The sequence below is a fragment of the Cornus florida genome, unplaced genomic scaffold (genome assembly GCF_030987335.1).
Source record: "Cornus florida cultivar Cherokee Brave unplaced genomic scaffold, ASM3098733v1 CherokeeBrave_3.0.0_Hap2_Chr09, whole genome shotgun sequence".
NCBI classification, from domain to species: Eukaryota; Viridiplantae; Streptophyta; class Magnoliopsida; order Cornales; family Cornaceae; genus Cornus; species Cornus florida.
The window spans coordinates 57482184-57500469 of NW_026775579.1; the positions used below are offsets into that span (position 1 = coordinate 57482184).

Sequence of the window (18286 nt, forward strand, 5' to 3'; positions counted from 1 at the left end):
AATGGTTTGACAATGGATACACATGATCTGTTTGTAATCGCTAAAATTAAATTTGTAAATGCTTGATGAGATTATATAATATATATATATATAATTAGAGACGGTGTGTTTTTAATTTTATATCAATCATAAAATCAAAAGGAGATGGAGAAATTGTCAATTAAGTAGGTTAATACTAAAAATAAAAAGAAAAAGAAAAATTTATCTGAGTTAATATTAGATATAGTAATTTTTTTTTTTTTTTTTTGGATACCCCGGATACGCAGTTGCTTGGAAGGGGTGCACATAAATAAAAACACTAGATACGAGGCTGAAGAAGAGCCGTAATTATGCTGCTAATCAACCAAACAAAGCGTATTAAAAAAAGGTAAAGAAATATACTCCCAACTCCCAACCCCCAACTCCCAACACTCTCTATTCAACACGCTAAAGACTTTTCCACGTCTACCTTTTCGCCTTTGTTAAGCGACCGTGTCGTTCGCTCCTCACAGAGTAGTACGGAGTAGCAGTGTTCAAACTAATTATTTACAAATAATAATAATAATAATATAACTCTTTTAATTGTAATTTTTAAATTTAATTTAACAAAATTAATTGGAACTCATAAGCGGTTAATAGAAAGTATCTGCCCATCATATACTTATTTTATAGTTAAATTCCAGCTTATTACAAACACACGAATGTAATTTCATAATAGGTAGCACTACTTTGAATTGCTGATAAAAGTTTATTTTTAATAAAAAAGAAATTTATAAAAAACCCACAATAGTGCTGTGTTTTTTTTTTTTTTTAGTTAAAAAAAACAAACAATTTCGCTTGGCCACTAATTTGTGATAATATTTTATATCAATTTATAATATTGTCTTTAAATCTTTTTTTTCCTTAACAATAAAAACCACCAAAAATTATTATTTTTAATTTTATTAACACTAGAGAGCTACGTTAACCTGCCAATGGATTGAATTATGATCGGTATTCAATCCAATTATTCAAACATAGATTGAATAAAAAATTTAATAATCCGATAACATGTTAGCTTAATAAATCGAATATGAATTATAAGTAATTTAATTCGATTAAAATTATATAAATATATAATATATTACACTACACTATACTATATACTTTTTTACCACTAAACTTATATATATATTAATAATAATAATTTGGTTGCATATTTATATTATGCACGATCTTTTATATTAATAACTCTCCACTCCATTTAAGCTTAATGACTTATAAATAGGGGTAACAAATTATAACACGACAACACGATACGAATACGACACAAGTTAAAAGGATTTGGGTTTGGTATAAACGAGTTTGTGTCATAAAAGGGTCGACACGATCAACACGTTTACTTAACCATGTCGGGTTAGGGTTGAAGGGTTCAACCCGTGTAATCCGTTTATGACCCATTTAACTCAATATGTTATAATCGAGAATATGACCTATATAATATGTTACTTGTTTAAATCCAATTACAAAAGGTAGTTAAGTCATTTCAAATAAACCTTATTTATATTTTATGATTTTTCTTTTTATTTTGAATATTTGGATTAATTATGATAATTTTTTTTCTATTATTTAGTATTTGATTAAATATTAAATGTCTCATTTTGATAAACAGATCATTAAACGGATTAATATGTTTACTTGTTTAATAAATAGGTTCGGTTAGCGTTGAGGATTCCTAACACGATTATTAAATGTGTTAGGTTTAGATTTATCTATTTAGCATAATTTTCTTACATCGACACGAACACGAATTACCACCCTACTTATAACTACACATTTTTTTATATACAATTTGAATTTAATTTTAAATTTGAATCTGAGTCGATTAGAATATGAATCGAAACATTCAATCGTTGGAATTATAGTTGATCCGATGTGGATAGATTTGGAGCCACATTTTCTTCTGACCAGCATTATTATACACATTTAAAGCAACTAGCAACTTCAACCTAGTCTATGGACTTTCTGCTTGAAAATCATGGGTATGCCGGAGAGGCTCATCCATCTACTTGTGCATTGCCTTTGTATATCGTTAGCGATATCTCCGAAGATACCACAAAAAGTTACGTTGAGTCAAGGCCAACACCTCCAGGGCCGGGATCACCTAACTTCTGAACGGTGATTCTTTAATTTTGGTTTCTTCACTACTACATTAATACTGAATCTTGTTCTAATCATTACTTGGGAATATGGTATGTGGGAAGTCCAGAAAAACCAGTTTGGGTGGCCAATCGGGAAAATCCAGTTCCTGATTCCTCCGGAGTTGTTACAATGGATAGTGATGGCATATTGAGATTGAGTTATAGCGGTCAACACAGTACCAACAATAAGAGAGAAGAAAGAAGGAATAACAACTGCGTTTCAAATTGTTGTGATTCATGCGACAAGTCACACAATTTACATATAAGAGAGAGAGACATGAAGCTTGATTTGGTGTTTCTCTCTCTACTTTCTCTCTCTATATTAGTCACCCCAGCAGGCGCCTCAGCTCCTCCTCCTCCGACCTCTACCAACATATCCACCACATGTCCGATGGACTTTGGATATGTCCTTGGAATTCCATGGTCCTCTTCTCCGTGCCTTAATTCCAAAAAAACTGACTGTTGCCATACCCTACTCGGCCTCTTCGGAATAGCCCTTTCTCAACGCCTCAAACAGACCTCTCTCTTCCATCTCCCAAACCTACCCACTTCCATTTCTTGCCTCTCTGACTTCCAATCCAAGCTCGACTCTCTATCCCTACCCTCCAATCTCACCTCCCTCTGCTTTGACCCTCTTCAGTTCGTCATTACACCGAACATCTGTGCTGCAGTCGAGTCAACTCAGGATTGGGTCGCCAAGCTCGGACCCTCCACGCCGATCGACACCGCCTGCCGGACGGACCTCACCGTTCTCACCTCCTGTGAAGCCTGCGTGACTGCTCTATTGCAGGTTCAGTCCAAATTGATCGAAATTGATGGTAACAAATCTCATTCCACCGATTGCTTTCACTTCTCAATTCTATATGCTGCTGGTATTGTGAATGAATTTGGGCCTGAGAGTAATGGTACAATGACTTGTATTTTGGGTCTTTCGCTCACTACGAAAAACCAACCGGGAAGTATGAAAGACTGGTGGTGGTGGTGGATAGGGTCTCTCATTGCAATCATACCCACTCTCTTCGGTTTCTTATGCTACCTAAGAAAGAGGAATCTAAAGCAGAAACAGCAAACAGGTGAGGTCATATACTCTCTCAATCCATGCTCATAAATGAGTTGCATATATGAATAACTAATCGGGATTACAAGTTTATGTAATTGTTTGTAGAGGACAGGGAAAAATGCCATGATGGTGCAGATAAGCTCAACTTCAGTACGACGAAACCTCAGCATTTGCAGTTATATAGTTTTCTTCAAATAGCAGCTGCCACAGATAACTTTTCATCTGTCAACAAGCTTGGTCAGGGTGGGTTTGGACCAGTCTACAAGGTAAAACTTTTTTACTCGTAAACTGAGTTGAATCAAGTGTTTTATATATAACATGATTAAGTAATTAAAATGTGTAGGGTGTACTATCAGATGGACACCACATTGCGATAAAAAGACTTTCCAGAAGTTCAGGCCAAGGAATAGTGGAGTTCAAGAATGAGATCACTCTAATTGCTGAACTTCAACATATGAATCTCGTCAAGCTATTGGGTTGTTGCATCCAAGGAGAAGAAAAAATGTTAATCTATGAATATATGCCAAATAAAAGTTTGGATTTTTTTCTGTTCGGTTAGTAACCCTGCAATATTATTTTTTGATTTTATTTGATTATTAGCTCCAACACTTAATTGCATTTTTCTACTTTTACGTTGTAACAGATCCTACTAAGAGTAAACTACTGGACTGGAAAAAACGCCTCAATATTATTGAGGGTATCGCACAAGGACTTCTTTATCTTCACAAGTATTCCAGAATGAGAGTGATACACAGAGACTTAAAAGCTAGCAACGTTTTACTTGATGATGAAATGAATCCAAAAATATCAGATTTCGGATTAGCTAGAATTTTTGGACAAAATGAAAATGAAGCAAATACAAATAGGGTTGTCGGTACATAGTAAGTACAAGTATTTGATTCTGATAGTATTATACAATATATGCTTTCTAAATATGCACATTACTCTATGCAGTGGTTATATGTCTCCTGAATATGCCATGAACGGTATTTTCTCGGTGAAGTCTGATGTCTACAGTTTTGGAGTCCTACTATTAGAGATTGTGAGCGGCAAAAAGAATACCAGTTTTTCTCGTTTGGCTGGCCCTTTAAGCCTTATAGAACACGTAAAGTATCACAATAAACCTGATTCTCATCTAACATTTCAATTTGGCTGCATGAGTTTCCCATTTATATATATATATATATATTGATTTAAGTCATGTATTACATTAAAATTGAACATTATTGCAGGTATGGGATTTGTGGAAGAAAGGTATCGGTGTTGAGCTAATGGATCCGTCGTTGAACTTCTCTTGTCCTGAAACTCAAATGCTAAGATGTATTCATGTTGGTCTAATATGTGTACAGGAATGTGCCGTGGACAGACCCACCATGTCAGATCTTATTGCTATGCTTACAAATGAAACTATGTGTTTACCTGATCCAAAACAACCAGCATTTTATACTGGAAGAAGAACCCGAAATGCACAAAATTTACCTGCAGAGAACAAGTCAGAAGATTGTTCAGTAAATCGGGTTTCTATGTCTGTGTTGGAGGCAAGATAGAGGCGCAAGTGGTCATTTATATAAGCAATTGAGACATTTTTCTAATGCGATGTTTGGTTGTCAAGAAAATTAAAGGAAGAAAATGAAGTCAATATTTGAATCAGTTATGTTGTGTTGTTTTTGTTTTTCAATGATGGAGAATAAATAAATGAACTTATAATATAAAACATCCTAGTCAATTAAGATATGTGAGTGCATTAGTCTCTAACGAGGGCTGTATGTTTCTTTCTCTTAACTGAGCTCAGAGGAAAGGGCTCTGTACAAAATGAATCTGTCCCCTTCCCTTCTCCAAATGAAGTTTTTACGGGCTTGATAGAGCGCCAAGTAATGTGAGATGGTACCGATGTTCGCAGGGCGGAGCCCAGGGGGGCTAGGGATGGCCATGGCCCCCCAAAAGTTTTTAAAATCTTTATTATACCCCAAAAATAGTTAATTTACAAATAAATTTTAAATTGGAGTCCTAAATTTATTGACAATTTCACTTGGCTCCCCCAACATTTTTCAAAACACTTTTATATTAGCCTCAAAATTTTTAGCTGGCATCCTTTTGAAATTGATATAAAATTTTTACTTTGACCTTTTTAGTCATACTTTTGAAAACTTAAATATTGTGAAACATTATACATTCCAAAAAATAAAAACTTTTGTAAAACATAAATTTTTGTTATTATGATTGTAGTACACTCATCATTATTTCATTTACATATACACATGTATATTAATTTAAAAGAGAAAAATACATTGATGTCCCATCATTTGTGATAAAAATGCATTCACTTGTTTTTATTTTATTTTTTATTTTTTTTTGTCACACATTTTCGTTTTACGGTTTTTACAATTAAAATATCTAAAATTATATACTAATCACCATTTACAAGTTTTGGATTAATTAAAAAGGAGGAGAAACTAAAATGTTGTGAAACCTAAATGGCAAAACGCAAACAGCAACAATGATATCACATATATTAATATTCTAATTGTCACTTGCTAAATGAAAATTGTATGGCAATTAATTTTTTGTATATGTTACCATAAGTTATAGAACTTATGTAATTTTATTTAGTTAAAATTATTATTTTTCCTAGTTTTTTCATGAAAATAATAATAATATATTTTTTCAAAAGTAAAATCCAAAATGATTTTTTGAATAATTAAACAATTGCCGAAGAAAATTTGATTCTTTAACAATGCACTCTCTTTATCTCTTCATTTTTTTTACTTAAAATTATACCTTGCCCCTCTATATATCTCTCTCTGGGTTAAGTGCAAAAAACCTCCCTTAATACAGGTTATGTGCACAATCAGTTCCTTATTTTTGAAAAGTTGTATTTCAATTTATAATATTCAAAAAAAAAAGTACAAATAAGTCACTCTGACCACTTTTTAATAAAAAAAAAATAAATACAAAAATTTAATTTTGCCCTTTTTCCTTCTCATTTTGCCTCTCACATAAAATAAGTTATTATTCTTTCCAAAGTTATGCAGTCCATCCATTAAATCCGGCGAACCCGAGTACAGCTTGTTCCACAGGTGGTAGTGACCTTCGACCCACCTCAACGAAACCAGTTCAATCATCCTGTTCATGTAAGCTTCATTGCTTTACCTAGTTGGTGACCCTTCATCGAAGATCCAACAGTTCCAACGAGCTGAATTTAGAGACCCACTATTTCTCTCTCTAGTTCTCTATGTTTGTTTCCTTCGGATTGCAAGACAAAATCTTGTACTTAAATTGGTCTCTCTCTCTCTTGAGCCTTAAATAACCTTGCTGTTTTCTGAAGAATAGTTTTCAAATTAACAAAAATTTGTCTGTTGGTTGATGGCTATAGCTACCTACTTTGTCTTTCCAAATGAGTTTTTTGAAGTCTTTAATTTTTTGGGTTGATCGAATCGATAACTCTGCCATCGAAGTTGATGTTTTAAATTTTTCCCAAAAATTGACCCTTTCTTGGTTTTCCAGATCTACTTTTCTAATTACATGTATTTTTTTGGAAAATTTTCTGAATTATATTTAGGGTTTTTTTGAAATAATATATCTCCTTATACTTTTATTAATGGACATAACTAGAACAGATAGTAATCATATTGAACCTAAAATTTAATTAATTTATTTATTTAAATTATTTTCGCAATTAAGTTGCAAAGTTCCATTTGTTCTTGGAACTGTTGATCTTAATTTGATGAGAACAAATTATGCCAGCAAGATGCCGAGAGAGCATTGGACAAAACGATCATTTTACATAATTTATATTTTTTATATATTAATTTATGATATAAGGACATTATAATCATTTTAAATTTGAAGGAGATATTTGCACCAAATCAACAGTGAAATATTTGCACCAAATTGATAGTATAAAGATTTTTTTTACTGCACATGACTATTTTGCACTGTATTAACTGTGCTTTTTGCACTTAATCCTGTTTCTTTCTCATATCAATTTTTTTTTTTTCCCTGTTTATTAAGGTTGTATTTTTTTTTTTCATTTTTATTGTTGAGGGCATATATATTATGAATATATACTATATGCAAAATTATATTACTCCGTACAATTTATTTTAAAAATAAAATTTAATTACATAGTACAAATTTTAAAAAAAATTAAAAAAAGCACCATATATATTATAGAGTGTGGGCCAACTCAGGAGGGGCTCTATTCTCATGTTCAAACCTCACCTGCATCCAAATAATTAAAATTGAAACCACATTGTACATGGAAAGAAATCTGCATCAAAGACTTAAATGGACAAGTAGAATTTGTGTCCAAGGAAATTAATTGCATAATTTTCAACATAAAGACCCACATTTCCACATCAACATTTTTGTCTTTGTTAAGCAACGTGTTTGTACCATTCCCTTTGTTCAACACGCTAAAGACCAAAATTTTAGTAGTAATAGTAGTGTTGAACTAGTATTTTGCAAGTGGAGTGGAGAATAATATCACTAATTATTGAAAATAATAGTAATAATAATAATATGACTCTTTTAATTTTAATTTAGCAAACATTAGTTAGAAGATATGCTAGCTCGAGTGAGGATCGAAATCGAGATCGTGAGAAAAAAATCGCGAAGCCGATGAGAGAGACGGAAGTGTAAGAGAGAGATCGTGAGGGGGTGGGAGAGGAGAGAGAAAAAGTGTTGTGTCTACAGAGAGAGAAAAAGCAACGACACGTGTAAAGGTCAAAATGGTTTAACCGGCGGTATGTGTTTGACCGCCCTAAATTTTAAAGAAAAAGAAAATAAAGTGAAGAGAAAGAAAACTAGTTTCAATTATGCATTTTGTGGAAACAAATCCTCTCCGGTCTTACTGGATTGATTCAGTAAGGGATAAAAAAACTGATTTGATGGTTAAATTAAATTCATATTTATTAAATTTTTAACATATGCATACAACTTTTGATTGAAATTTGAATATTTCAAAAGAAAAAACGAAAGAATAAAATCCAAGAAAACGACCCAAAATAAAAGAAAAATTGCAAGAATACGATGCATATATATATATATATAGAGAGAGAGATAACTTTGGTAACATTATTGCCTTGATTTTCTTGACACATACCTTTGTATATATAAGGAGAGATGTGGAAAATATATATATATATATATATATATATATATATATATATATATATTTTGTTCAATCATTCTCTTTAGAATTTAAGAATTAAAGTTGTTTAATTCGACTAAATCCTACGAAGTTTTGAGAATTTAGTTTACGAAGTTTTGAGAATCTAGTTATTTGACCAACCCTAATAACTCATAATTAATAATTTGTTCTTCCTTATAATTTTGTTTTAGTAGCATGTTCTGTATACATATTTTAATTTTTGTTGAATTGTTTTAAAGTGAGGTTATTTTGCATTTTATTTTTATTTTTATTTTAATTTTAGTCAAAAGATAAATTAATTTGTATAATAATATACTCTCTATAATATATTGTATAAAGTATAATGTATAGAATGGTATTTGTATTTATGGTAAAATAAAAGTATTTTTTTATTTTATTTTATTTTTTTTTTGACTTGCTAACTTGGTGCTGGCTTGGTGATGACAAGGATATGTTGATGAGGTGGCATTAATCACCACCGTTAGATGTTCACCGGACGTCATCCACTAAGAGAGTAACCCGAGAGGATATTTTTCCGCATTTTGTTAGCATTAAATTTTTTAAAAAAAATTATGAGAAAATATTGTTTCACTAGTCTGGATAGCATGTGAGTGATAAGAAAATAATTTTATATACCAAAACTACCCTTACTAATTCAATATAAAGTAATATATATCATGCAATAGGCATAATATATATATATATACACACACACACAAAATTGGGTTATGAATAAGGACTTTTAGAGTAAAGTGGTCTTAGTGTAGGTATAACTCAGAGCCAAACATAGTTTGCATATTTACAAATACATGAACCAAGTTCCATTTTAGCCTTTTATTAAGCTGAATTTATATTTTCACCCCTAGAAGTTTAATTTATGCACAATTTACCCAAGGAATAACTTATTCAAGTATTAGAATTTTGTCAAGCAGCACTTAGGAACTGCTACATAGCGCTAGATTTATGAGACACAACACGTAGTCTACAAAGAATAATTGAAGAATTTAGATCTAGAATTTTATTAATACAAAATATTTTAGAAGCTAGACGACAACGATTTTAGTTTATGAATAGACTTAACTTTAATAATTTAGATACTTCTATACAACTATTAGGAGAAAATTTAGATTATATTAAAGAACCAGTAGTACAGAATTCTAGTCCAAATAATTCAGATAACAAGATAATATTAGTCGCAATTAAAGATATTAATAGTGATATTAAGAATATTGCTGAAAACCAGAAAATAATCATAGACTCTTTAAAATCCCTTAAAACCGATATCCAAAAATTATTACAATAGTTTTATGAGCACCAGTAGTCCTGATTATTTAACCGCGTTAGCTGAACTTTACAAAATTGATAAAGAACCCATAGGATTTACAAGCTTTAAAACAGACGTACAATCAACTAATATACATATTAGACAAACTAACTTTTTAATTCAGTTATTACTCCAGTTATTTGATAAAGTTAATAATCTTGAAGAAAAATTAGAAGTAATACAAGAAAGTATTCCCAGAGAATCTTCAAAAGAATTATCTAAATTATTAGATAAAATAAAAGAAATAAAATTGCCAGTCAATAACCAGTCCTCTCCTACAACAGCCAAGCATGTAAATTTATTACAACCTCAACCTCATACAAAAATACCACAATGGCCATTATCCTTAGAAAAGCCAAAGAAATAATGAGAGTAGAAAATTTATATGATAATGAACATGATGCTAAACAATATATAGAACAAGGAATGAAGAAGGTAAAAAATAAAATTAATCTTTATTCTAATAATTTATTAGATTTTCAGAGCAAAATATATAATCATTTTAGCCAGAGAAAAATAAGTACAGTTAATAATCAAGTTATTTTAGACCTTATAACACAAGAAGCATGCCAAGAATTAAATGATAATAATTTAGAACTTATGCATTTAGGCGTCATAATGATAGGATTAGTAGGATTAAATAGAGCCGAAATCAGAACTAGAGCACTTGCTTATATTTATGATGACCGATGGAATAACCATCAACAAGCACAAATAGCCAGCGCTGAAATAGACTTAGCTGACAATGTCGCAATAGTAGGATGTATTCCCAATTACACGATGACTACTAGAGAATTTAGTAAACATATTAAGATAGCTATATCCACAAAATGATATAACATGACGGGACAATTTGAAAATCTAGTAGTTAATACTTTATTTATGGGAAAATCAGTTAATCAATATAACTTAAAATTTAAAGCCCAATTTAGTGAAATAGTTAAACCTTTTAGCAGCAAATATGTCCAGATGATAGAAGTTAGAAAAGTAAGCAGTATTACCCATAAAGAAACAAAATGGAAATTACCTAAATTTACTACTACACCTAAAAAGATTTCCAAAATAATATGATATATGTTTCAAATAGCGAAAATGCTAGCATAAGGTTTAGTAATTATAAAAGACAAGACAATTTAGTTGATGATACTCAAAAAGACTTCTTAACTACACTAATAGAGATAGAATCTCCTGAAAAAATAAATGTCCTTTATGATAGATTAGAAGATGAAATTCTAGATAAAATAATGTACGATTTTGATAATTTAGAATTTGAAGCGTTGTAAGACAAATATCCAGATCCTAAATACCAACTTATCGAAAGTATTTATTTAGGACAAGGAAATAATGATGATATTAAGAAAAATATTCTAAGTGTCGGATTTGAATCCTTCTATACAGCATTAGAATTAAACACAGTAAAAGAAGAGTTAAATGTAATAGAGTATAGAGAAGGGAAAGCACCAGAAGGATCAGAACCTCATTCAATAGACCAAGAAATGAGTGACCAAAGAAAGACTAACACCTCAGGTAGTAAGACCTTAAGTGATGACTTTACTACTGGACAAAGATTAAATCCTTCACGTGAAACTTATGTCAAAAATAAAAATATACCAGATATGTACACATTAACACAATATCGTAGACAATATGATAATATACCAACGCAATCATCAGGAACAATATTAGACATAGCAAGGCACGATCCCCAAGACTGGGCAAAGGTAATCGAAAATTGCGAACAAGATTGTATTAGACAATCTATTTTGACCAATTTTGACAATAGAACTCAAGCTTTAACCTATTGTGAAACCTTATTAAGAGGAACCATTCATGATTAGTGGCAGGCTTATAAAGTAATTTATCCAAATGATTATGCCATCTTACGTGATAATTTTTCCATTCAAGGCTTTACAATCCTCATTAAAAAGGTATTAATTGGTGAAGACAGATTATTAGATGACACCTTAATAAAACAAAATGAAGCTTTACGTAATTTAGAATTACTACAGATTTGTGATTTTAGATACATAAAAAACTATACTAATAAGTTTTCTGAGTATTTTGCAGTCACTGGTAAAACAGGTGATAAAACATTACTTGATCGTTATCTTCAGAAGTTACCCGGAAGCGTAGGAATTAAAATATAGGAAAAATGGTTAGAAAACCCTAGACGCGATACGCTAACCATAGGAGATGGAGTTAATCATGTGTATAATATGTTAAAAGCAGAATGCCGACAACGTAAAGAGTCTAAACAAATCAAAAAACAATTTTATTATACGTGTAGATAAATAGATTTTCTACCCCAGTATGGGTGTATGCCTCAGAAAAATTACAATTATAAGCATAATAAACCTAAAAAATATAATCTGCGTAAAAGCAAAACCTACAAGAACTTTCGTAATAAAAAACCTTATGTCAGAACTAACCCTAGGCAATTCAGAAAGCGGCCTTGGTATAAAAAGTAAATGATAAATAAAGATAAGAATGACAATAAAGACAAGGATAATAAGGTAAACACTTTACCCACAAAAGAAAGACACTGCAAATGTTTTATTTGTGGAGATCCAGGACACATTAGACTAAATTGCCCTCATCGATACAAACAGAATCCTATTAAAAGGATACAAAAAAGATCAACATACTTGAAGATATTGAAGAACAGATAGAAGAATTATATGAACTAGAAAGTATTTATGACTTTGACGATGATAATGAAAGTATATATAGTATTGAGAGCTTAGATAACAACTTTGATAATGATGAAGACTTTGAACAAGGACTTCATTCACTAGAAGATTTCGTTTATACTATAAGTAATCCATCATGTCAGTATAACGCAGTTAGTTTTCAGTTTTCTTCTTATAATTGTAAACGGTGCAATACATCTATTAAAAAAGGTCATTACTGTGAAAACCATTGTAAAACTTTATTATGTCATAATTGTTATACAAAATACGAAGATAAGCAAGAAGATATTTTAGTTGAATCTATAAATTCAGTTTATAAACCATCTAGTCTAATTCAATTTCCAGTAACATTAGAATTTAGAGAAAAACTAGTTCAAACCTCAGCTATGCTTGATACTGGAGCATCTAAAAGTATAATTCAAAAACATTTAGTCCCAGACGAAGCCTTAGTAAAGTTAAATTATAATGTTAACATGAGCCAGTATAATAATGAAAAACTTCCAATAACTCATTGTGTTCAAAACATTTCTATATTAATTAATAATGAAAAGTTTGTTTTAATCCAGACTTATGTAGTTAATAATATTCCTAGCACCTATGATTTTATCTTAGGATTAAATTTTATAAACTCACTTACCGGAGGATTTATGTATACCCCTACCGGCTTACAATTTTTTAAGAAAGCAACTTTTATTTAGAGATCCTTATATTTCTCAAAAAGAAAAAGGAGTCATTACATATGTTAATACTTTACCTATGACAGAAGAAACGATGAAAAATTTATTTGATGTATCCGAATTTTAGAAAACGTTTCTGAAGCCTTAATGTTTCTTAGTCATCTTGATGAACCAAAGATTTTAAAAAAATCTCAAACTAAACATTGATAATCTTATAAGATTAGCTAAAACCACAAAAATCTTAGGTGAAAACCCTCAGAAACACTGGTATAAAAATAAAATTGAAGCAAAATTAAATATAATAAATCCTTTTATAACTATAAAGACACAAGATAATCCTCATACTTTAGACGATCAAGAGGAATTCCAAAGACAAATTAAGGAGCTGTTATTACTAAAAGTAATAGTAGACATCGGAGTCCAGCTTTTATGGTTAGAAATCATGCTGAAATAAAAAGAGGAAATGCTCGTATGGTTATAAATTATAAACGATTAAATGATAATACTTATGATGATAATTATAAAATCCCTAATAAAGATGTTTTACTAAATCGAATCCAAGATAGAAAATGGTTTTCTAAATTCGACTATAAATTAGGATTTTGGCAAATCCGTATGGCTAATGAATCCATTGAATGGACAGTGTTCACATGTCCTGAAGGACATTATGAGTTGTTTGTTATGCCTTTTGGATTAAAAAATGCGCCACAAGAATTTCAGCGTAAAATGGATATTATATTTAATAGACACTCAAAATTCTGTTGTGTTTATATCGATGATATCTTAGTCTTCAATCAAACTAAAGAAGAGCATAGAAAACATCTTGAACTTATATTCAACGAGTTTATAACACAAGGACTCATTATAAGTAGTAAAAATATGATATTAGAAAAATAAGATATTGAATTCTTAGGTTTATACATAAAAGATAGAAAAGTAGAATTACAATTTCATATTGTTAAAAAGATTTTAGACTTTCCTGATAAATTAGAAGAGACCAAGTTGTTATAAGCATTTTTAGGATTATTAAACTATGGTTGCAATTTTATTCCAAAATTAGGACAACTAGTAAGACCTTTATATTCAAAACTAGGAAAACATGGTCAAAAATATTTCAATACCCAAGATATAGAATTAGTTAAGAAAATTAAATCTTTAGTTTCTCAGTTAGAACCTTTACAACTCCCACTTGAAAAAAGTTATAAAATTATTCAAACAGATACATCAGCTCAAGGATGGGCAGGGTTACTTCTTCAAAGACCAACAAAAGAATCTTCTCGAGATGAAGAATAAATTTGTCGCCATGCTAGTGGAACTTTTAATAAAGCACAATCTATTTTACTCTCAACGGACTTAGAAATTTTAGGGGTAACTAACTCTATTGAAAAATTTCAGATATTTTTTGATAAAGAATTTCTTATAAGAACAGATTGTGATAGCATAGTAAAATTTGCAAACAAAGAAAAGTAACAATTGATGTCTGCAAAACGATGGATTTCCTTTATTGATTGTATTACTGGAAGAGGTTTTAAGTCTATATTTGAACATGTTAAAGGAAAAGACAATTATTTAGCAGATATTCTATCTCGTTTACTAATTGATTGTTAAATTTTTGCAGGAATGGAAATCAAGAGCAACAATAGCTATAGCCTTATACCAGGCACTTCTAATCCTATTTTGATTATCCAAAACCCAGCTCAACAGTTCCGCGCTAGACATAATCTTTTTCCTGACCAAAAACTTATTTTAGATAATATTTGGTTTTCTAGAAACAACCTCGATAGAACCTTCGTCAGAAATCTAAACACCTTAAGTGAATATTTCGTATCATCTAATAAAGCGTATCAGAATTTACAGCAAGAACATAAGACGTTTATATCTCATTATAAAAAGTTAAATTTAGCTTATCAAAAGACAACAGCAAATCCCACAGAACTAACTATTTCTCAGTAACGGACTAATGAAGACAAAAATCTTCAGAAGGTTCAACTTTTGCAGGTACAAACCAAGTATGCCAAGTTATTACACATATTTTCTCCCACATACAGAGAAATCTCGAGACAACAAGTTGAGCTCTTTCCAGATGACATCAAAGATCTTATCCTTGAAGAAATTAAGTCCAATGGGCTCAAGGAATGGGTTGATATCCAAAATTACCTCAGATACAACAGTCCGCCCAAAAGCACCCGTTATAACTATACTTTCATACGATTAATACAAACAGACACTGACATACCAATAGCCATTATCTTATTACATATAGACCTTATTTTCTTTATTTCTTTTGAAATACCCTAGAAAAACCAAGCCATTGCCTTCGAACAGAAACTAACCCAAAATTTTATGCCAAAAAGTCCAATTCTCCTTCAAATTCATAGTACTCCCCCAGAATGGGTAAATGATGGAGCTATAATTTTAGGACAGCATCAAATTTACATTCATTCTGATCCTACTGAAGTCAAAATTCTTACCCAACATGTTGATTTTGTAAACAACTTTCGCAATGAGATCGAACCAGCCACCTTTAACCATTTGGTGTACTATAAAGCCTATCGATAAATCAACCCAAGCTACAATCCTCGTTTCAGACTCTATGATCATAATATTAACATGGAAATTTTTGTTAAAGCAAGAATTCCTCATGTCATTAAGTCCCCTCCAGAGATTGAGATATCCCCAGAAGTTGAAGAAATAATAAATGAAGAAAAGATGTTGTTAGAACAGTTTATTCTTGCATACAGAATTGAAGAAACCAGCTCACCAGACAGTACTGATGAATACCTGGCCCGCAGGCATGCCCGAGCAAGAATTGACAGTCTAACAGATAGCACTACCGACAAAAATTTGTCCAATATGCAAGAATTCTAGTGAAAAGCAATTTCTCTATAGTAAAAAACAGCTTCAGCATTCAAGAAAAGTAGATTCTCAGTAGTGTACAGTCAAAAGTAGATCCACCGAAAGCAGATTCTCAATAGCAAAAGTAGATATAATTCTCCAGAAGAAGACATCAACAGTTCAGCAATAATTCATGTCATCTTATCTCTAAAGCATCTTGAATCTCAACCATCTATGCAGCATCTTTAATCTCAACCGCTGATTCATCCCTCTCTTTTGCTATAAAAGGAGCCTCTCTGTTTAAATGAAGATAATCGAGTTTTAGAACCATCAAGTCTCTAACTATCAAGCATCCCAACCTTCAGTCTTTCAGTGTGTTTTCTTTTGTGACTTCCTTCAGTATATTTCCCTTGTAACATATAGTGTGAGAGTGTATCCATGTATAAACAGAGTGTATCCATGTATACACAGTGTGTATCCATGTATATATTTTCCATGAAATAAATTATCCAGTTTGCTCCTTTTCAACGAATTTCTTTCCCTTATTTAGTATTTTCAATACCTTCGGGCAAAAGACTTCTGTCGACAAATAGATCCAATATCTAGATTTTATTTAGCCAGACAGTGTAGATCCTAGAATTTTCTTGAATCCAACCAGTACAAGCAGCCTTAGTTTTAATTTAGCAATTTCTTCTGTGAATTGACTCGAACTGTTGGCTTGCTATCCTGTTCTTTGCCGGTGTTCAGGCGTTTCTACAGGGCGTTATCAGAGCGTTATCAGGTTCGGCAGTCATTTCTGTGATCTAATTGTTAAATTAATTTTATGTTATTTTGCATGTTTCTATCTTCGGTCGGATCCAACTCAATTTTGGTATCAGAGCCTATACTGTTTCGTTAAATTTAATTTATATATGCGATCTTTTGTCTAAAGAAGTCTATAAGTCTTTATTAAACTACTGTATAATTTTATTTTACCGTGAGAAAATTAAAAAGAAACGAAAAAATATTTAATATTTTGGTCAAAGACCTTACTGTAATTTTATGATCTAAGGCTTTTTGTTATATTAAAATATTACTTGGGTCTTTTTAGTAATATAAGTTCTTTTGTGGTATAAAGCATAAAGTGAAATCCATTTTAGAGAAATATTCTCTAGGTCAATCCTTTTAGGGAAAATCAAGACTTTATTTCCATTTTAGAGTAACATTTGAGCCTTAAGCCCATGTATTAGTAATTATCCCTTATGAATAAATATATATATATATATATATATGTGTGTGTGTGTGTGTGTGTGTCAAAATACATATATATATTTGGTAATTGAATTGGTTTCCCCCCCATTCTTTTTTTTTTTTTTTCAAGTTTGCATTATTTATTAGGATTTTACTATTGTATTTGTTAACTTACTTCTTTTGTGAGTGTCAAGAATATTTGTAATTTAATGAGTCATAAAGGGGTAACCTGATAAAATATAATAATTAATAACTACAAAATAGTGAATTAAAATATAATGATACAATTTTTTCTAAAATTTAAAAGTTTAGATTGTTTTATGGTGGAAACATTTTTAGAGTTATATAGCACCCAACATAAATCCAACCGGTAGAATTGATAAATTAAGCCAGACTCCTAGTTGGCCATGGTAGAAGGAGTGGTGGGTGATTGTAACTTTGTATGTGTTTGTGTGTGCTTGAGTGCGCGCATAGACGCGAAGGAAGAGAGGAGAGAGAAAAGAAATAGCCAAATATTTGATTGGACAAATATGTCATTTATAAATTAGATTTTTTATTGTTAAAATAATGAAAAATGCTAATTTTGATGACTAATTTTCACCCAACTAAAAACCGACAGTACATGTTAATATTAGATTGGTCCATCTGGCGCACAGTCCCCTTCCCCTTTATCGACTCGACTTTGCTCTCTCATCTATCTCTTTCACCGGCGACTGCGCAATAACTCTCCTGTCTCACCGGTTGCACCCATCGACCATAGCCACCATTACCAAGCGACCACCCGTCGAGTCACTCACCACCGTCTCCACTGCCTACCCCATCGGCAGGAAAAAGTGATGCGGATAGAGAGACAACTCTGTAGCAGAGCTTTACTTATTAAAAAAAAAAACTATGTAGCAGAACTTTAGTTGAGCTGTTTGCTAGGTTCTTGGAGGAAGGAGAGCATCTCGATACCCATCAATTGAGCATCTTCACATCTTAGAGTACTGATCCCTCACAACACACTTATTATATTTGGATTTCCTCTTTGCTTCTGAGCTTGAATTTCATCCACTCGGACTTTCAAGGCCTATGTCCTCACGTTTAGTTTCCACCTTTGGCTAAGTAGCTAGCCTAATCTTTTCTGTCCTACTCCACCACTATCAATGTTTTCTCTATA

The 18286-nt window shown here is 31.4% G+C and overlaps 1 protein-coding gene across 2 annotated transcripts; it reads left to right on the forward strand.

The window, feature by feature from the left end:
- The first annotated feature begins 1951 nt into the window (after positions 1-1951).
- LOC132274044 (probable receptor-like protein kinase At1g11050) lies at positions 1952-4869 on the forward strand. Of its 2 annotated transcripts, none has more exons than XM_059775194.1 (6): positions 1952-3232; positions 3325-3485; positions 3563-3773; positions 3863-4100; positions 4174-4329; positions 4452-4635. In XM_059775194.1, the coding sequence occupies exons 1-6, from the start codon at positions 2290-2292 to the stop codon at positions 4489-4491; spliced, it is 1749 nt and encodes a 582-aa protein (XP_059631177.1). In that variant the 5' UTR covers positions 1952-2289; the 3' UTR covers positions 4492-4635. The 2 variants fall into 2 exon arrangements, with proteins under 2 accessions (XP_059631177.1, XP_059631176.1); XM_059775193.1 differs by having other exon boundaries at positions 1954-3232; positions 4174-4324; positions 4452-4869.
- Positions 4870-18286: the final 13417 nt, after the last annotated feature.